Raw genomic sequence first — 21,943 nt, 5'->3', positions numbered from 1 at the left:
ATAATATGTATGTAATATTGTCCTAGAAAAACCTTAAGCTCTTCGAAGGCAGGTACCATATTTTAATCATTTTTTTTATCTCCACCAGTCCTCAGCAAATACTGTATGTAAGACCTATATTTCATCTTATTTTGTAGTCCAAATCTCTAAAAAATATCTCACTCTTCTATGGTACATACAACATATTACTGAAATAGCCCTATTACAGCAAAAAGTTCAGAGATATGACTTAATTAGAAAAAGTCCAAGCTGTGAAACTCAAGATTTAAACAAAGTGTCGCAAAGCATGTCTCTTCTGTGTTCATGTCAATAGGAACAATTCTTTAAAAATGATCAGTAGGTAAATAATCAACTTTAGGGTAAAGAGTAAAAAAATCAAAATACAAGGCCCATACATTATAAGGGTTATATCTCTAATTCAACTTGTATTTCAGGCAGTCTTCAGTATTTTAACTAGCGTATCTGAGGAAACTGTTTTCCCTGTTTTCCGGCACCACGGCAGGTGCTTGTTTTAACCTAGAGCTCGCTCCCTCGTGCAGCACGGGGACGATTCTGAGCCAGTACCCAGCGAGAGGCGGGCAGGGCTACAGGGCACCCATTCCCTGCGTCACTGGAGCAAGGCGAAGTCAGTTTTTTCACTTAAAAATAAGAGAAATGGATTGTGGTTTGCCAAGGTCCCTTTTAGCTCTGAATCTGACAGTGTGTTAAGTAAACATGGCTTGAGAGAGGTATTTCTTTGGGTGGTACTGGTTCTTCTCCGAGACTAACAAGGGCAACCAACTGTTTATCAAGCCTTCGCCCCGACCTTGTAGCGCTGAGTTAGAAACAAGTGGTTTGTTCCCTTTTAGGTGGGTCCTCCCACGAGAGGGGTCCCGGCCTGTTCCGGGTTCACCCCTCAGCCCTTGCTGCTCCCCAAGGCCCAGGGAGACGGCTGCGGGTGAGGGGGCTCTCCGTCCTCACTCCCCGCGGGAGCGGCGTGACTCGCAGATTGGTCCCCGGTCACAAACAACCTCTCCCTTCCCGGCCCCCGCCCCGGGTCCGCCCACGCTGGGGCCGGCCCCCTGAGGACCAAGGCAACGCCTCCGCCGACCGCGGGCGGGCCCCGCACCCCTGAACGGGGGTTTGATCCTTATCTCCTCCTCACTCGCCCCGCGGGGAAGGGGCTTGTGACGGAGCCCTCGGAAGCAGTGCCGAGGCCAGCGGCCACTTCCCTTCTCCCGACCCCGATCACCTCCAACAGCCAAGGAGAGCGCCGCGGCCCTGCCGCGCAGACGCACAGCCGCAGTCGACCTGCGCGCGCGCGCGCCGACGCTGCTCCCGCCCCCACCCAGCGATCCTTCCGCGGCCCGTCTCCGCCCCTTCCTGGAGCCGGCCTCCGCGCCTGCCGACCCGCCCGCTCGCCCCTCGCGCTCGCTCGCGCGCGCGCGCACCCGACGCCCCGCCTTCACGCGTGCTCAATAACAGTTCCCGAAGCCGGCCTACAAGCTTCTCCGGTCCCTGAGCTGTTTGAATATGCTAATGAGGGGCTAAGCACTAGCCAATGGGATAGCGGAGCGGTGCGTCACGTGGCGCGAAGACGTGTCAGGGGGCGGTGGCTCTGCAGCCCCAGCCCGAGTTAAAACCGGAGTGAGAGAGAGAAAAGCGCTTCAGTAGCGAGAGGGGCTGAGAAAGTGGTGACACCGCCGGGGTGCGGAGGGAGTCCCTGAAACTTCTCCCAACAGCCCCAGGGCCAATCTCCTTTCAGCCCACTCCCCTCTTCGCCAGCTCCCAGGTCCCCACTCCCTGCATCGGGGGTGGGGTGGGGTGGGGAGCCAGGCTCGTCTCCCGCTGGGACACACACAGGGGCCGGGAACGGGGACGGGACCCCCGAGGCGGGGGGACGGACCGACAGACAGACGGCCGGCTCCCGCCCCAGCGGGCAGGCAGGCAGGAGGAGGCGGAGACGGGGGTACGGCGGGGAGGACTGGGTCTGGGAGTTTCCTCTCAACTACCGGGGGAGCAACTCCCCGCAGCCGGAGGAAAGACCCAGACGGTGTTTTCCTCCCGGGGGCCGCGCTCCCCCGCCCCGCGTAGCGGCGGTCGCCGCCGCCGCCACCGGCGCCTCCACCTCTACCATCTCCTCTTTCTCTACCACCTCGGGCCCCGGTGTCCCTGGCCAGCACTATGCCCATCTTACTGTTCCTGATAGACACGTCTGCCTCTATGAACCAGCGCAGCCATCTGGGCACCACCTACCTGGACACGGCCAAAGGCGCGGTAGAGACCTTCATGAAGGTACCGACTGACCGAGCCCGGGCGTCGACCCCGGCCCGGCGGCCCGCGGGCGGCAGGGGTGGCGGGGAGCGCGGCCGGGGGCGGCGAGGCGGAGGTGTCGGGGACCTGACTGCGGGAGCTGCCGGGCTCGGGGGCCCCCTCCCCCACCGCGCGGGCGGGCGTGCGCGGCGAGCCGGGCTCGGCCCGGGCCCGGGCTCCGGCCCCCGGCGGTGTGGGGGAGCCGATCTGTGTGTGCGGGGGGCGGCGTGGAGGGGCGGCCGCTGCGTGTGCGGTACTGTAGGGGGGCGGCGGGGCCGCCGGGCGCCCCTTCGCCGCCGCGTACCCTCGCCTCCGTGCTTCCCTCTCACTCGCCCTGTTCTTCCCCCCGTCCCCCACCCGCTCCCCTGCAGCTCCGTGCCCGGGATCCTGCCAGCCGGGGAGACAGGTACATGCTGGTCACTTTCGAAGAGCCGCCCTATGCTATCAAGGTAACCGCTCTCGCCCTCCCCCTTCCCCTTCCTGTTCCCTCCTCGCTCGCCACCCCCCCATTCACCCTTCATTTTGCTCCCCTCCCCCACCCGCTGTACTCTAGGCGCGGAGGTCCTTTTCCCTGCGGGCTCCCACCCCTTCCCCCGCTCGGGAGCGCCGTGGCGCGGCGCGGAGTCGCGGGGCCACCGCCGTCCCCTCCCCAGCCCGGCCCGGCGGCGGCGGAGGCGCTGCGATCAACATGGCCGACATTTCCCCTCCGCGGCGTGAGCGGCAGCAATGAACTGTGGGGGATATTTATTCAACTTAGCCCGAGTGACAGCCGGGCCCGGCCGCCGGGAGCCGGGGTTTGCATTAAAGGGGACTCGGCCCGAGGCTTGGCCGCTCTCCCCTGGTGGGGGGCTGCGGGGCTTGATCGTAAGCGTCTTCCCCAGAGGCCGCAGGTCCGTGGGGCAGCTGTAGGTTAACTTCGGAAGTCCTGCCCACGTCTGCTCTCCACGAGCACTTTACATCCCTAAATTTTGGGGGCTAAGTTAGGGAGTACATTTCCCAGGGAAGTTACGAAGTAGTTTGGCTGTCCAAAGCTGTAGTGCAGGCAGGTTCATTCTTGGCCACCTTTGGAGGAGAGTTTCTTCAGCGGAGATCAGGCATTACACGTTAGTCAAACCATAGTGTAAAGCAAAGGAGCTATTTGATAAACTACAGATTGTAATGGTGTTTTGTGTATACATTAGTGAAAAAAAAAACCCATTCTTACATATTTCTTTTTAGGCCGGATGGAAAGAAAACCATGCAACGTTTATGAATGAACTGAAAAACCTTCAGGCTGAAGGACTTACGACTCTTGGCCAATCCCTAAGGACAGCTTTTGATTTATTAAATTTAAATAGATTAGTAACTGGCATAGACAACTATGGGCAGGTAGGTTGAATATTAAGGTGGAAAACAGTTGATTTTTCTTTTTGTGGAAAAGGGTCCAGTCCAAAAACGATATAATATGAAATACAGTACAAAAGATTTTGGATTAAAATACAACAAACACATAATACAAAAATGAAACATACTACTATATATGTTTTATAGTCCTCTTTTTCATCTTAAAATGTATTTGTTACCTTGCACTCACATAAATAGATAAATATCCTGCCTCATCATACTTAGTTTCTCTGATTCTCTATCTACAGGCTATTATTAGTCTGCAGTAACTTACAGACACTAGTTGATTAGTGGTCTTCATTTTTATGCTAGAAAAAATGTTACAGGAAATTATTCTGTTTATTATATCAGGGTTTAATTTAACCATATTGTATAACTACTCTGAAAGGTAAGATTTTCATTGGAGTGCAATAGCTAGCTGAATTCATTTAAGATTTCTCAGCTTTTGAAGCTTATACCATAAGCATTTATTCAGGAAGAATTCTTAATTCATTACTGAATTAAATGGCAGGTCCAGAGGTGGTTTTTTTAAAGTTTATTTTTATATTCTAAAACCTTGGGAAAGAGGCTGTTTGAAAGTGTGAAAGAACCTTTCCTTAATCCCTTACCCCATTCCCTATACTCTTCTATCTACTGCACTTGCTTGTATCTATTTGAAGATGAGAAAGAACTTTAAATCACATGATGGTTCACTATGGAATAATGTAAGGCAGTCTGTTATAACTTTTTGAGATGTCAGGCCTGGAAAATAAAAATGTGTTATGTTACACATAAAAGAATATTAAATCCAAGGAGTTTAATTTTTATGCTTGTAGTGCAAAGCACTATTACCACATTGATATATTTAGGTATACATTTTGTTCTTTTCTCAAGTTTCATGAACCAAAGTTTTCATGAATTTCACAAATTTCAGGGGCAAATAACCTTACTACAATTTGTGGTTGCTTTATATAGAAAGAAACAGAATTATTCCCTTAGTTTAGAAATGTTTGCACTTTACTTCTTAGGAGTAACTTAGCCATATAGCATTTAGTATGCTTTGGAATTCAGAGCCACTTTGTTTCTTTTTTTATCTAAAAGGATTCCCATTGTTTAATTAAGTAAATGTGTATTTTCCTACCACATTAATCTTTTTGTTTCCCCTTCTCTGTGTTGCTTTATTTTGCAACTCAGTATTTTAGGCACATTTGCCAGGACTTTTTGTTTGTTTGTTTTTGTAAAATAATGGATTTCCTTTCCTTTCATATTTCTTTGTTATATTAGTACTTATAGTCTTTCATTGCTTAAGGTTTTGATCTAAATTTCTTTTGGATAAAAAACAATTTGAAACTTGCCATTGGTTATCCTTTTTTGGTTGTCAGGTTTTCAGTATGTAGCAGAACTATTGGTTTCCTGTTTTCGTAAGTGGGAAAGACAATTAGACACATTTACTTTCTACAAGCTAATTAAAAAGATTTCTTAGGGTGCTTCCTTAGAAAAACTGATTATCATGGAGAGTCTGAGGACATTTGTAATGTAAACTTGTATTTTCTTTTTCCCAGTTGCCATCTTCCACTGGAGATCACTTAAGTTCTTGTCCATAAAGATTGCAGAAAGTTTGAGGTTGAAGGTGGTCCAGCTGTGCTGTTACCAGTTTGACCAAGAGAAAAAGCCTAGAGATTAGGATGTTTTTGCGTGTTAGGATTTATTAATTCAACAAAGGGAAGGAATAATATTTCTTAGTTATTTTGATGAATAAACAAGGAGAAATATTAATACTTAAGTCCTGAGCTGGCAAGTAAAATGACACTAGCATTAAACTAACGTAGGAAGCCACAATTTCAAAATGAAAATGATGGAGTAAAGTGTTTAGTGAGAAGAAAACATCTTTCCAGGTGATATTTTTCATCATAAGACTTTTTTGCTAATTTAGATAGTATACATTTACAATTCAGTGCAAGGGTAAATTGTGAAGAATTTGGATGTCTCAATTAACACAAAATATAGTTCATGCATTTTCTTTGTAAAAGTACTTTGTATCTGTCTATTTTCTGTGGAATACCCCTTACCCTGTTTTTACATAAGTAACTTTCATCATGCTCTATGCTAGCATTTTAGCCCACAGAACTAAATATTTGTATATAATCACAGTAATTGAAGGAAATGAGAAAAGGCCAGCTAGATGCTTGATTTTATAGAGCATTTGAAAACCTTTTATGTTTATAAGTTTTCTTAAATATCTAAATTTGATTCTTCAGCATAAATGTGGGCGTGTGTGTGTGTATGTATGTATGTATGTATGGCACAGATACTGCAAACTTGCTCCCCCCACACACATGCACATATGTGATTTTTCTATAACCAAAAGTATTTTTAATATCTATATTGCATCTGTTAATTTAGTTAGCATACCTATAAGTAAAACATCTTTGAGATATTAGGATACTAACGAATCTGCAGGGCCTCTCTAGAGTAGCTGAGAACGAAGAAGGATTCTTAGTGAATGTTTTCCTCAAGCACTTTGGATATCCCACTAAAAATATTCCTTGCATTTAGAAGTCCTTATAAATATTTAATTTTGATAATCAGTACCATGTCTACAGTCATGGAACAATGTGTAGCTTCTAGTCAAATCTTTTTCTTAATTATAGCAGCTCCTTATTAAATTGCTTATCATTGCAGCTAAATTCAATATATATATTTTTCACGTGTTCACCAGAGTTTCAAAAATAATGCTGATCTTTTGAGAGCCACTGAACATTTGAACCAGCCTTAATTTCTAAAGTTAGGGCACATCTAAAGTTATAGAAGTCTGATTAAAGTTTTATACGTAGATCGGTTTATTTTTCATACTGTTCCAAATTATTCTGTTTTCTTTAAATGTTTTCAATATTTCAACCCCCTCTTTTTTTTAAAGTTCAGTTCCAGGTAGATTCAGGTGTTGAATATTATTCTAGCCTGTAATTCATCATTTTGTCACTAGACTGGTTCCATCCTCCTATAACTCAGTATACTAGTAATGATTAGGTTATTTCAGGATTTAGAATGAATTTACCTGACCTACTACTACTCTGTGTCCCCTCTGTGAAGATAATCCTTGACCAATACCCTAAAATGAGATGTAATATGTATTTTAATTTTTTGAGGATTTTCAATACTAAGTGTAAACTTCATTGGAAAATGGTGGTTTGCAGATAAGATTAAATAGAATGAATCTTAGGGAGAATAATTTTAACTAATTTTATTCTTCAGCATAAAGAACCTTTTGTGAACTTTGCAGGAAAATGCAGGTAGAGTTTTTCCTCCTTTACCCAAGCAGTACACACTTAATACTCAGATAGTACAAAATAATGGCTTCTTTTAATGTTGGTAGGTCAAGTAATGAAAACTTGATTCCCATTTGGGTTTTTGGTTTCCCATAAGCTATCAACAAATTTATTCACAGTAGTTTGGTATTTATTGACTTATAGACATCTTTTCAAAAGAAAAGTAGATTATTATACTTGAACCTACTACTGTGCTGAATATGAACTGGTGGAAACACACTGGTGAATTGTATTTGGTAAATTTTTTCAGTGCCTCAATATTTTTCCTAAATTTTAAATTGTGGCAAAGAACTTACAACAAAATTTACAATCTTAACCATTTTCACGTGTACTAGTATAGTTTGGTCACATTGTTGTTCCAACCAGTCTTTGGGACTTTTCATCTTGCAAAACTGAAACTCTGTACCCATTGAACAGTAACTCCTCATTTTCCCTCTTCTCAGCTTCTAGCAACTTCCATCCTACTTTCTGTCTCTATGAATTTGCACTTAAGATACCTTGTTTAAGTGGAATCATACAGTACAGTTGACCCTTGAACAATGCTGGGGTTAGGGACACCTACCCATGCTTTTGACTCCCCCACGACCTGTTAATAGCCTACTGTTAATTATAAGTGTTACTGATAATGGCCAGTTAACACATATTTTGTATGTTATATGTATTATATCTTGTATGCTTATAATAAAGTGAGCTAGAAAAAAAGTTAAGAAAACCATAAAACATTTACAGTGCTGTACTTATTTATTAAAAAACAACAAAAACCGAGAATAATTGAACCTGTGCAGCTCAATTCCATGTTTAAGGGTCAACTGTATTTGTCTTCTTTCAACTGGCTTATTTTGCTTAGCATAATGTTCTCAAGGTCCATGCATGTCAAGAGTTTATTCCCTTAAATGCTTAATAGTATTTCATTGTATGTATATACCACATATTGCTTATCCATTCATCTGTCAGTGGACACTCGGGTTGCTTCCACCTCTTGGCTATTGTGAATAATGCTGCTATTAACATGTTATGCAAATGTGAAAGGTTTTGTGTTCAATTCTTTTGGATATATACCGTGAAGTGCAGTTGGATCGAATGGTAAACTTTTTAAATTTTTGAGGAACCGCCATATTGCTTCCCATAGCGGTTGCACTATTTTATATTTCTACTAACAAGGCACAGGAATTACAGTTTCTCTGCATCCTTGTCAACACTTACTATTTTCTGTTTTTCTCATATTAGTCATCCTAATGGGTATCAGATGATATCTCATTGTTTTATTTTGTGGTGTTTTTTTTTTTATATTTTATTGATTTTTTACAGAGAGGAAGAGAGAGGGATAGAGAGTTAGAAACATCGATGAGAGAGAGACATCGATCAGCTGCCTCTTGCACACCCCCTACTGGGGATGTGCCCTCAACCAAGGTACATGCCCTTGACCGGAATCGAACCCGGGACCTTCGAGTCCGCAGGCCGACGCTCTATCCACTGAGCCAAACCGGTTTCGGCTTTTGTGTGTGTGTGTTTTTTTTTAAATATATTTTTATTTATTTCAGAGAGGAAGAGGGAGAGAGAGATAGAAACATCAATGATGAGAGAGGACCATTGACCTGCTGACTCCTGCACGTCCCCCACGGGGGATTGAGCCTGCAACTCGGGCATGTGCCCTTGGTCCGAATCGAACCTGGGACCCTTTTTAGCACTTACCTGATTGTTATTTATGTTGAGCATCTCTTCATATGCTGGTTGGACATTTGTATATTGGCTTTGGAGAAATGTCTCTTCAAGACCTTTTCTCTTCTTCTTTTTTCTTTCTTTCTTTCTTTTTTTTTTTTAGCTGTAGGAGTTCCCTTATCAGATAATGTGATTTGCAAATATTTTCTCAGATTCCAGGGGCTGCCCTTTCACTCTATTGATTGTGTCCTTTGGTGCACAGAAGTTTTAATTTTTGATGTAGTCTAATTTATCAATATTTTTATTGTTGCCTGTGCTTTTGGAGTCATATCTAAGCAATCATTGGCAAATCCAATGTCTTTGAAGCTTTCCCCTATATTTTGTCTTAAGAGTTTTAGTTATAGGTCTTACATTTAAGTTTTCAATCTATTTTGAGTAAATTATTGTATGTGTTGTAGGGTAAGGTTCCAACGTCTTTCTTTTGCATGTAGACATCTAGTATTCCCAACACCATTTGTTAAAAGACTGTCCTTTCCCCAAGTGGCAAGTCCTTGAACTTTTTAGCCTCCTAAAATTATTTTCAATAATTATTGTTAGCTGATGGGGACTCTACAGTAAAACTTGCTTAAATGTTTTTTCTCCATCTTTATTTGTGTTAAAGAAGAGGAATGACCAGTAATGTGAAAATTTGAATCCCCATTCTGACATCATCATTTGCATTACTTTGTAACATTGGATAGTTACTTTACTACCCTGTCTCTCTGCTGCTTCATATTCTAATGAAGCCAGTGTACTGTTGTTATAGAATCAATGAGCGGTTTGATGAGAGGGTTAAATGGGATGGTATAGTAAAATGTATTTTAAAAATTATGAAGTGCTCAGTAAGGCACAAAGCATACATTTTTTTTCATCAATAGTTTATTAACCTCTAGTTTTCTATTATTTTTCAGTTTAAAATTTGAGATTACAATTATAAAAATCTAGTGATATGTTAAGCTGATTTTTATTACATGGTTTAAAATCTATTAGTGGTATATTAAGTATATATTTTTCTTGGGCTTTATATTCTTTTTCGGGAAACAGTACAGTAAATATTATAACTTGGTGAAAGTTGTCATAATGGCAATTGATAAACGGGATAAAGTACAGGACTAGTATTTAAAAAAATTTGTTAAGCAAAAGTTGGACATAAATAGTTCAGCAGGTAAATCGTTGTTTTGCAGGAATTAAAGTTAGAAAAGGAATACACATGCTTTAGGATTATTTCAAAGAGGGAGCTCCCCCTAGTGCATTTAAGATGAGATTTAAATAAGGAAGCTTTGAAGAGCACATCTGTTGGGTACATCAAGGGATATTTTAATAAAGTTTGACTGAGCTCAGAGCAACAAAATGGATATGGTTTATTTCCCATAGAGTGTTAATTTTAAAGGTGGTAATTTAAAAAATTTAAAGGTTTATTTTCTTTGAATACATTTGCTATAATTTTTCTTCATAATTTTACACTCTAAATTTATTTTCTAAAGGATCAAAAACTACCCTTTTATGACTTTTCAAAAGAAAATGAAAAACAATAAAGATATCATTGCATTCTTAACTAGAAATTATTAAAAAGGAATGAGTACAAAAGGCGCAAAAGTAATAGGTTCTTCTTCTTCAAAGAGAATTTTATTTTTCCTTAAACTATGTACAACTGAAAATTAAAAGGTCAGCAATAAATCTAATATTTGAATGAAATAATTCACTTATTCAAGTATTTTGAATTGATTTAAGATCATTTGTGTTCAGAATTAGCTAAAAGGATAGTTTATCCATGTTCATGTCATGGGTTTCTTCAAAGAGATTGTGTAATATTTTGTAACTTGAGATTTTCTTAAATATTTAAAATTATTTTTAGCCATCATAATCCTTCACCCAAATTTATAATCTTGCTGGTTTTGTTTTTTAAAAAAATATATATTTTATTGATTTTTTACAGAGAGGAAGGGAGAGGGATAGAGAGTTAGAAACATCAATGAGAGAAACATCGATCAGCTGCTTCCTGCACACCCCCTATTGGAGATGTGCTCCTAGCCAAGGTACATGCCCTTGACTGGGAATTGAACCTGGGACCCTTCAGTCCGTAGGCCACCGCTCTATCCACTGAGCCAAACTGGTCAGGGCTGGGCTTTTTTTTTTTTAATCACATAAACGAGTCATGTTAATTTTTTTTAATTAAAAAATTTTTCCTTGTATAAATTTTAATTTTTGTTTAGCCTTATTTTTAATCTATTTAACGTAAGCTTGGTCTCCAGACCATAAACAAAATACCAGATTTTTGTTTTGTTTTGTTGTATTATTCCTTGATCCTTCCCACCAACCTTTTATTGAGATACAACATAGTACACAGATCCTAAGTCTGAAGTTTAATGAATTTTTGTATACACTCTTGAAAAAAAATTTGAACTTTGCATCTATTGACAGTACTTTTCATTGGCCTTTCTATAAGTATTACTAGAGGCCCGGTGCACGAAATTCGTGCACTGGGGGTGGGTGGGTGGGTCCCCTCAGCCCAGCCTGCGTCCTCTCCAATCTGGGACCCCTTGGGAGATGTCTGACTGCTGGTTTAGGCCCGATCCTGGGGATCGGGCCTAAACCAGCAGTTGGACATCCCTCTCACAATCCTGGACCGCTGGCTCCTAATTGCTCGCCTGCCTGCCTGCCTCGTTTCCCTAACTGCCACCCCCTGCCGGCCTGGTCACCCCTAACTGCCCCTACTGCCAGCCTGGTTGCTCCTAACCACCCCCCCCCCCAACTGGCCTGGTCACCCTTTACTGCCCCCTGCTGGCCTGGTTGCTCCCAAGTGCCCCCCTGCTGGCCTGGTCGCTCCTCATGACCCTCCCCTGCTGGCCTGGTCACCCCCAACTGCCCTCCCTGCTGGCCTGGTCGTCTCCAACTTCCCCCCTGCTGGCCTGGTCACCCCTCATGGACCCCCTGCTGGCCTGGTCACCCCATGCAGTCTGCTTGTTTAGTTGTTTGGCCATCCCTCACTAACTCCCCTGCCGGCCTGGTCACCCCATGCAGCCTGCTTGTTCAGTAGTTTGGTCATCCCTCACTAACTCTCCTACCGCCCTGGTCGCCCCATGCAGCCTGTTTGTTCAGTCATTTGGTCGTCCCTCACTAACCCCCTTGCCGACCTGGTCATAAGCAGCCATCTTGGAGGGTGTGAGGGTCAATTTGCATATTACCTCTTTATTATACAGGATGGTTATTGTTTCATAGGGTTTTAGAAGTCAAAATGATGTTAGATGTTTACTCCATCTTTTTCATTTTATAGATAAAGAAAGTAAGGCCTAGAGAAGTTAAAATGCTTAATTTCTTCACATTACTGAAATATTTTAAAGATTACAATTGGTTATGGAGTAGTTATGCAGATTTTATTAGTAGTTCATGTAATATTTAAGAATAAATTTTAGTTAAAGGCATAACCAGTAGATCTGAGCCCTTTTTTGGGGTATATCTATAATTCCTTAATGAAATACACATTCTTTCAGTTCCTCTGAATACCAGGCATTTCACTTTGCCATTGTATTACATTTAGTCTTTCTTGTAACACACTGTTGAAGTAATGTTTTGTTTTGTTTTTTACCAACATTAGTTTAAGCCTAGATATTAAGGTATATATATATTTTTAATGGCACCTTTTGACTTTTTATTTCATAGATTATTACATTTCTGATGTAGTTAATTAATATAGAGCTCTTAACCTCGTCAGTTAATTGACTTTTCCACTACAGTACAACCAGCCAATATTATTAATGCTGTAATTATAACTTTTTATTTGGAAAGTTTTATAATTAACTATTACGTTTCTTTTCATGTAAGATAATTTTGAAAATCTCTAATCATTGTGTTTTAAGATTCAGAAAAATCTGCTTTATTCTGAATTCCTACTACACCTATAAGTTTCTGGCATGTCTTGTAACCTCTTAGCCTTTAGTTTCCCCATTAGGAAAATAGGATGAAAGGCTCTATCTTGCCAGGATTGTGGTAAAGATGAGGTGATATACAGCATAATTTATTATTTTAACATGTATTACCATTTTTTGTGACTTTCCTTTTATTTGAGTTTTAAAAATTGGAGTTATATTGAAAGAACTGCTTCATTAGAACTGACTGTGCCTGGCTCTGCCACTTACTAGCTTATGCTATATTGACAAGTCCCTTAACCTCACTGAGTTTCAAATTTTCCATCCACAAATGGTGATAATACCAAATTTGAAAAGTTGTATAAGAATTAGAAATATTATGTGTATGTCTGTATGCATACATGCATAAAGTTTTATTTAGACTTACTGGGAATCCCAAATGCAAGCTCAACTATGTAGAAATAATATTTGTTACTTACCTAGCAAAGTATTTGCTTGGTACATGGTAGAAATTCAGATGATGATTATCATCATCCTGAATAGTAAGGTAAACATTTAATAGGGTAAAGCTTTCCAATTTGAAAACTTTGAGAGAAAAAAAAACAATAAAAGGTGTTTCATAATTCATCATGGAGAGCGAGAGTTGGCTATTCAGTAGGTCCAGCTAAAGTAAAATATCTTGCCACAGAGAATGCAATGGCTTTTGGTTTTGAATTGAAGCTCTATAGATTGCTTCAGAAATACTTGCCTTTTGGTGTTACAAAAGTATTTTCCCTCAAATCTGTTTCTTGTTCAAAAACAGTTAAAGTGAGCACTTTTATTAAAAAGGGTTTTTGATTTTCAAAGCGAGAAAGGATTTAAGCCTCTTTGATGACATTTAGATTCAAGTCAATTTCTAGGGCTTTGTAATAAATAGTACTAGGGGCCCAGTGCACGAATTCGTGCACCTTGAAAGGAACTGTGGGCCACGAGGTTGCAGTGGGCACAGGGGTGGGTCTTGGCCCATCCTCTGGGCCTCTGCCCTGCTCCTCCCACTGTGGCCGCCAGTCCCCTGTCTGCCGGCAGCCTTGCTCCTACCGCGGCCAATCCCATTCACTGATGGTGCCGGGCCCTGCTTGTACCTGCTGATGGTGTGGAGCGATTGGGGCTGGTGCCAGCAGCGGTTGAGAGCAGGGCTGGCGCCGTCAGGTGCGAGTGGCGGCTGCTGTCCCGATCACCCCTCAGGAGTAGGGGGAGGTGGAGAAGGCCAGCAGCCACCGCTCGCACCCACTGATGGTGCTGGTTGATCAGGGCCAGTGCTGGGCGCCAGTAGCGGTGTGAGCAGGGCCGGTGCCAGCAACAGGTGTGAGCACCAGGTGGGACCATGGCACATGAGAGCAAAGAATTTTCAGTAACCACCAGAGGCTCATTTCAATGACAGGGATTGGCACCCCGCCTTGGTCTGGCACTCCCACTCACCAATCCACCATCCCGCTGTGGCTGGCACCTGCCATGTTCCGCGCGTGCCCCTGGTGATCAGCACACATCATAGCGACCAGTTGTTTGGTTGTTCTGCCATTCAGTCTATTTGCATATTAGGATTTTATATATATAGATATTTTAGAATTTAAGTAGGTGATAGTTGGTATAGGGGAGAAGGGAGATGGTTTTTGTCCAGAAAGGTCAAATGTCAAGTGTATGATCCCTTTTCTTATTTGTAATATAGATTTATTGTAGGGGAAAAAATATAACAGGATAAGCCTAGGAAAGATTTTTTTATGTGACAGTATTTCTTTTTTAAGGCATATATGATTTGAACTTTGATTATCGATATATTGAGATAGTTGCCCATAAACTGTATTTTAACTTATAATTAAGAGGATTAGTTGTAACCAAAGGACAAATTTATATCAATCTAGTAATGTCTTACCACTAGTTTCTATGGACTCTTGCCTTTCTTATCTGTGCCTTAAAAGGGTATGACATTGTAATATATATATATATATATATATGTATATATATATATATATATATATATATATTTATTTATTTACTAGAAGCCCGTTGCACAAAGTTTCGTGCAATAGACCTTCCTTCACCTGGCTACAGATACCAGTTTTCCGTCAGCAGCAGTTTTCCTCTGGCCACCCTCCCCCACCCCCCCGGTCACCCTGTCAGCCCAATTGGCCACCTCAAATCTTGCCCCCAGCCTGCCGCCGGCCCAATCGTGAGCGTAGCGGAGTGATAGTTATTTGCATACTTCCCTTTTATTAGGTAGGATAGTTTTGCCCAGAAAGGCTAGAGGACTCATGGTGAAGGTCCTTGGAAAGATTAAGCTTCTAAAAAAGTTTATAATAGAAATACAAACAGTTCTGACCATTTGAGAAAAAGTAATTGTAGCATTAGCTGTTAAGTAATATAATTTGTAACTAGTAAATGACAGGATTGATACTGGCATATTAAATGAATACTTTCCCTTTGTCTGAAACCTGGTAAACATAATTAGATATTAGAAAGCACCAACAAAGTCTTCCAGCTATTATGGAGTTTAAACACTGAAAGCATCCAAACAATTATTCTGGAAGGGTTAAAAACAATAGGTCATTATTACTTTTGACAATAGATTATTTTTAATCACTGGGATTGAAGATGTTTGAGTATGCAGTGTTCTATGAAAAGCTGGCTGTGAAAAACCACAGTGGGTGATGTTACAAAGGCTAGGTTGGAAAGAACATGGCAGACTGTAGTACTCTTATATTATTAGGAATAAACAAAACAATGTATTGGCCTTTGGAAATACCTTAGTTGTCATGGTTCCTGATCATTTATGTACATTGACTTGTAATAACTAATGTAAAATTAGAATTTTTGTTCAGCAATTTTAGTTGTCAATCCCATATCTCAAATCAGTAAAAAAGAAAAAACAAGAAATTGCCTCCAGAAAATTTGGCCTAAGTCAAATAGAAAGAGTAAATTTTATTGTTAACCCATAATGGATAATATAATCCCAAACAAGATTTGTCTATGGGATGTAAATTCTGATGTAAAAAAGTTATCTTGTCATGTTCTTAGGACTTCCATTTTAGTGAGCTATAGCAGCAATCTGAAACATGTGACAATCTGTTTTTATCTATATATGACATCTGCCTTTTCATGAGGTTCATTTCTAAGGTAGAACGTTGGTAGATTTATATGTATAGTTAGGAAGGCTTAAAAAAATTTTTTAACAGTAGGCCCAAATATGTGGATATTATTTTGTTTCCCAAAATGTCATCTACTTTGAAAATTTAAAATCTATATATACTTTTGAAGGTATTTAGCACAAGCATCAATAAATGTTTTAATTGGAACTAGCAAAAATGGATTTCTAAAAATCATTGCTCAAGTATATATACCTATGTAATAGATTTGGAGAAATTTAAATATTCCCTAAAAAAACTTACTAAAATTGGATTATGACCCATTCTCCTAGAAAATGGAAAACATATAAAAAAATATATATATATATAATTTTCTTATAAAACAGGGTCCTTTAACAACTGCACATTATGATTTATTTGATTAAGTTATTTTCAGATTGGTCTTCAGCAGTAGCATAAGGGAAATAATAGACTCAGATTTCCCAAGTACTTATCATGAATTTTTCCCCCCTTTATTAAATTGCATGCTTTATTACTAACTTTACTAATATGTAATACTTACTATGCAGTTCCCTTTTATTTTCAGGTGCTTGAAGATACTTATGTAGAATATTGTGGTCAAATTCCATATATTTTGTAGGACAGCTGTTGTGTGTATGAATGATTCATTTGAGAGCATATTCATATTTGTAGTGTGGATGTTTTTAGAAGGAAGTAACCATAATGGTTAAAGGTATGACTTAAACAGATTTTTGCAAAAGTAATAGCTGCAGATTTACTGTAATCAACAAACCAAGTAGATGATTAATCTTGATAGAAGAGCCAGATCTGTATGATTTGTTGTAGCCAGATTAATTTTCAGTATCCTTGCTATATAACTTCACTTGTCTTTGAAAATATGTTTTCATTTTGGCTTTTATTTATTTTTTTGCCATGTTTCTAAGATGTTTATTACATGCTTTGCTGGAATAATTTTTCCCAAGTTAATATTACCCAATCCATTTAATATAATGAATATATTAAATTCTTTATTCAGAATGTTAGTATTTATTAAGTAAAATGTACACTGAGTGGCCAGCTTATTATGATCTCTGAACGTATAATAATCTGGCCACTCAGTGTATATACTATACTAGAAGCCCGGTGCATGAAATTTGTGCACGGGGGGTGTGTGTCCCTCAGCCCAGTCTGCACCCTCTCCAATCTGGGACCCTTCAAGGGATGTCCGGCTGCCCGTTTAGGCCAGATCCTGGGATCCGGCCTAAATAAGCAGCTGGACACCCCTCTCACAATTCACGACTTCTGGCTCACAACTGCTCGCCTGCCTGCCTTCCTGATTGCCCCTAACCACTTCTGCCTGCCAGCCTGATTGATGCCTAACTGCTCCTCTGCCAGCCTGATTGCCCCTAACTGCCCTCCCTTGCAGGCCTGGTCCCCCCCCAACTGCTCTCCCCTGCAGGCCTGGGTCCCCCGCAACTGCCCTTCCCTGCAGGCCTGGTCGCCCCCAAATTCCCTCCTCTGCCAGCCTGGTCATCCTTAACTGTCCACCCCTGCAGGCTTGATCACCCCCAACTGCCCTCCCTTGCAGGCCTGATCCCTCCCAACTGCCCTCCCCTGCTGGCCATCTTGTCGCGCCATCTTGTGTCTACATGGCAGCAGCCATCTTTAACCACATGGGGGCAGCCATCTTGTGTGTTGGAGTGATGGTCAATTTGCATATTACTCTTATTAGATAGGATAGAGGCCTGGTGCATGGGTGGGGGCCAGCTGGTTTGCCCTGAAGGGTGTTCCAGATCAGGGTGGGGGTTCCCTTGGGGCGTGGGGTGGCCTGGGCGAAGGGCCTGTGGTGGTTTGCAGGCTGGCCCTGCATCCCGGCAACCCAAGTGGAGGCTCTGGTATCTGGGATTTATTTATCTTCTATAATTGAAACTTTGTAGCCTTGAGCGGAGACCAGGGCCGGCCAGGAAGTTTGACTTCCTCTATTGCTGGGGAAACCCAAGCCTCCTGCTCACTCCGTGGCCACAGCCATCTTGGTTGGGTTGATTTGCATACTCGCTCCTGATTGGCTGGTGGGCGTGGCTTGGTGTAGCAGAGGTATGGCAATTTGCATATTACTTTTTTATTAGATAGAATAATAAAAGGCTAATATGCAAATTGTCCCCTCGACCAGTAGTACTACCAGCAGGCAGGCCGGCCAACTGCCCATGTCCCCTCCCCCTCGCCAGGCTGGCCGGACCCCACCCGTGCACGAATTCATGCACCGGGCCTCTGATATATATATATATATATATATATATATATATATATATATATATATATATGAATGAATATACTCAAATTCTGTGAAATTATTAAATATTTTATATTTTAGATATATCGAACTGCCATTACTGTCCTTTCCTGCAGTATACTTAGCTTTATCAATTATTGAGTTTCCTTAACAACCTTTTTCACAATTTTCTAGTTCTTATAGTTGGTATTTCTTGTATCATTACTATTTGATTTATTTAAATTAAATTTCAGGACATTGCTCCTTAGTCATTATATTAAAATGAATATATGGGAGTTTCTCCTGCTTTTGCATCTTAATTTTCCATTGTTTTTAATGTTGCTATGTTTTTAACAAAAGGAATTATATGGTTAGGTAAAGGAACTCTATTGGTATACAATTGTATAATGGAATTACTTGAAACTAAAAATGTTTCTTTTAATATGGAGTTTTAACATTTTTTAATAAGCTATAAACCTTAATGTATTCTAGGATAGTAGTTTTTATACACTAGCAGATTTTTAAAGTTTTATTTTTGGATACTAAGAACCTTTTAATTTTAAATAGTATTTATTTTGAACACATCATGCCCTGGTTAAAAAGTTCAAGCATTATAGAAACTTATACAGATGCTCATTTCCATTCTTCAGAGGCAGCCATGGTTAATTAGTTTGTGACATATCCTTCAGAGATCTTTTGTATATAATCAAAGGTATCTTAAAAGCACTAATTTCATATATATATATATATATATATATATATATATATATATTGATTGATTTCAGAGAGGAAGGGAGACGGAGCTATGTATTTTATATTTTCTTTATAGAATCTGAATTTTGACAAATTATATAGGAATTATATAAAAAGTTTCTAAATGAATATGAGGTAAGTTTCTAAATGAATATGAGGTGGTTTGTCATATTTTAAGGAACTTTGTTATCTCTTATCTATGGTAATAGATGAAAGTAGGATAGATAATGCAGGCTTCATTTCATATTCTTACTGTTTAAGTAAATTCTCCAAAGATGTAAATAAATAAAACCAAAGATCTAATGTAGCAACTTAACCATTATGAAAAATTTAATAGCAGTCTTGCTTAGTACTTGTTCAGTGTATGCATGAGAACCTTTAGTGATACAGTACATATTTCTTAACTATGGCAGCCCTTCCCATCTTTTTGCTTGTTATTTCTTTTATTTACTTGAAAAGGAAGTTCCAATATTGAAAAAGCATAGGGCAGGCTATTTCTGGAAGTTTTGATATTCTTGTTTAGGAGATATTTTTTTTAACCTAGGTGTATAAGATGTTATATACCTTAACATCTATTATTTTTATTGCTATTGGCCATAGCTTTCCTGGCATATAGCAAAATAGCTAGATAGTAAGTAATTGGTGTGGATTAATTGAAGAGCCAGAGAGCTCACTTTTGGTGCAATTTTCCCAACAGAAACCTTAAGCCATGGTAAAAATGTAGCACACACAGGTATTTGGCTATCCTCATGGGATTATTCAAAGAACTGGTAACATGGTGGAACATGGAAGGAAACTTGAGACCAAGGAGCCCTTTGGTCCTACAGCACAGTGGCAACTAAGTTTTCTAAGTGCTCAGGGTTGCTTTCCTTTTGCTTCAGAAGGTAATAGCTAAGACCTGTTTAAGGATGTAGTAAAATTCCTGTGTCCCTTCCCAAAGTACATCGACTGTTTAGGGGTAAAATTAAAAATTCTCATTCTGAGAACCAGGCTAGTTCATATTTGGGGAGAAATTAGCCTTATTTTTACATTTGCAAAACTTTTCCTTGCAATGTTTTAACATTTCAAAAACATTTTTTACAAAAATGAAACAGGTTCTGATAGATAATTTCTACTTTATATTATTTAAATTTTATTGGTATTATACTTTAATTGAATTAACACTGGGATATTTTTAAATTATTGAGAAATTAAGTGAAAATTTTACTTTATAAAAACTGTTACCTGAGGCTTTTGACCAATATTAAATTCAATTTTTCTAAGTGGCAGGGTTTCCATTAGCAAATAGTTCTAGAGGTAGAATATTGTAATTTGCACTGTATTTTCTGGTGACGTGTCTAGATTTCTTTGCCAAGAACCACTACTTTCACATGAAAACATATTTATTTAAAAAAATTAAATCTCTATTGTAAGTATTACAATAATTGAAAGTATTACATATGTCCCCATTTTCCCTCCCATTGACCCCTTCTAGCCCATCCCCACCCCCCACCCCAGGCCTTCACCACCCTATTTTCTGTGTCTTGATTGATCTCTTCCTACCCATCTCCCTCCTCCACCTTCCCTCAGATTCCACAATCTGTTCCATGCTTCTGTGTCTCTGGATCTATTTTGTACATCTTGAATTTAATTCTGCTAATGGCAAAAGTAAACTTTTAGTCCCTCTACTGGCTGCTTTTGTCGTAACAGAGCTTATTTATTTATTTATTTTGAGATCTTGTAACTAAACAAAAAAGTCTTTATAACTTTATGACCAAGGTGAATTTTGAGGCAAATCTAAATATGGACTGTTTTCCAATGATCGACTTCATAAACATTAAGAATAAAAATTTAAAATAGTAACGGTTAAAGCTAAAGATTTGAGAATACCTCAGATCCATAGGTGGAATGAAAATGATCATATTTTTCTTTACTTTTTTCCTTCTAACTTTGATCTTTATCTGAATTTTCCAAAATTTAAAGCCATTAAAATTAATATTTTATCTTGTCTTTGTGTATATACTCTCTGAAAGTTGAAGTCATATGGTTTTTAAAAGTAAACACATACATATTGTATTTTGTATCTGTGTTTTTGTTTGGGGAGGTATATTGATTTATATATAGAATTGATGGGTAAAATAGCATAGCAACAGGAAACCAAGTAAAGGAATAGTCCTACAGTAGTTAATTTAATTGCAGATAGAATATAATAAATAAAATCAAACTTATTTAATACCATTTGTCATTGGGTGAATACAGCATAATCCATATTGGTTGTAGAATTGTTAGCTGCTACCAACAGGACTTTCAGGTGTTGCTGAAAGACCTTATGATTTGGAGTTGAATTAAGGTTCTGGCTTTGCCAGTTACCAGCTAGATGATTTTGGGTTATATCATTTAATCTCTGAACATTTACTTGCTTCACCAAGTTTTTAGGGTCAAATGAGGTAAATTATTACTAGAGGCCCGGCGCACGAAATTCGTGCACAGGTAGGGTCCCTAGGCCTGGCCTGCGATCAGGTCGATCGATCTTCCTTGGCTGCCGGCAGCCAGCCATCCCCCCTGCCCCCCGGCGCCACCACTGGTCTCCCTCTCCTGCTTCCCTGTCAGGCTATCAGAGCCTTCCGGCCAGGGGGAGGGATCAAGAGGTTGGCCGTTCCGCCTGCTCACTGGCCCCGCCCCCTGCTGCCACTGGTTGCTCAGGGCCCCGGCGTCGCCTGCGCCCACCGCCACCCACCCCCTGGATCCCCGTTCCCCATTGGGTGATAGGGGCCTGTGGGGCTGGGGGCAGCTCCTGTGTTGAACGTCCACCCCCTGGTGGTCCGTGCACGTCATAGCCAACCAGTCATTCCGCCATCCGGTCAATTTGCATATTATACTTTTATATATAGAGATTATTATTAAGGACACGGTTATTATAGTAATTTCAGGAATAGCCTCTGGGAGGGGGGAGACTACAGTGTATATAAGACTATAGTAAAATTTCAATTCAAAGCTTCATTTTGTTGTTAAGGAAAAAGTAACTTTGAATTTACCTTAAATTTTAATAACTCAGACTTTTTGCTGAATTTGAATGAATTTTTTAAAATATGGTTTTTTTTAATTGATTTCAGAGATAGGAAAGGGGAGGAAGAGATAGAAACATCAATGAGAATAATGGATCTGCTGCCACTTGCATTCCCCTTACTGGGGATTGAGCCTGGGCTTGTGCCCTGACCAGGAATTGAACCCTGACATCCTGATTTATAGGTCAATGCTCAACCACTGAGCCACACTGGC

The 21,943-nt window shown here is 40.3% G+C and overlaps 1 protein-coding gene across 1 annotated transcript in view; it reads left to right on the top strand.

Moving 5' to 3' along the window:
* The first annotated feature begins 1,657 nt into the window (after positions 1-1,657).
* The window catches only part of INTS6 (integrator complex subunit 6), a 102,889-nt gene continuing 82,603 nt past the window's right edge, over positions 1,658-21,943 (top strand). Inside the window, exons 1-3 of the mRNA XM_079778847.1 lie at positions 1,658-2,274; positions 2,664-2,741; positions 3,511-3,660. Coding sequence (XP_079634973.1) covers positions 2,164-2,274; positions 2,664-2,741; positions 3,511-3,660 — 339 coding nt within the window. The 5' untranslated portion in view covers positions 1,658-2,163. The remainder of the gene's footprint in view (positions 2,275-2,663; positions 2,742-3,510; positions 3,661-21,943) is intronic.

This window comes from Cnephaeus nilssonii (assembly GCF_951640355.1).
Source record: "Cnephaeus nilssonii genome assembly, chromosome: 8".
Lineage (NCBI taxonomy): Eukaryota > Metazoa > Chordata > Mammalia > Chiroptera > Vespertilionidae > Cnephaeus > Cnephaeus nilssonii.
Note: the sequence above shows the minus strand (reverse complement) of the source record. Positions and strands in the feature narration are given on the sequence as shown.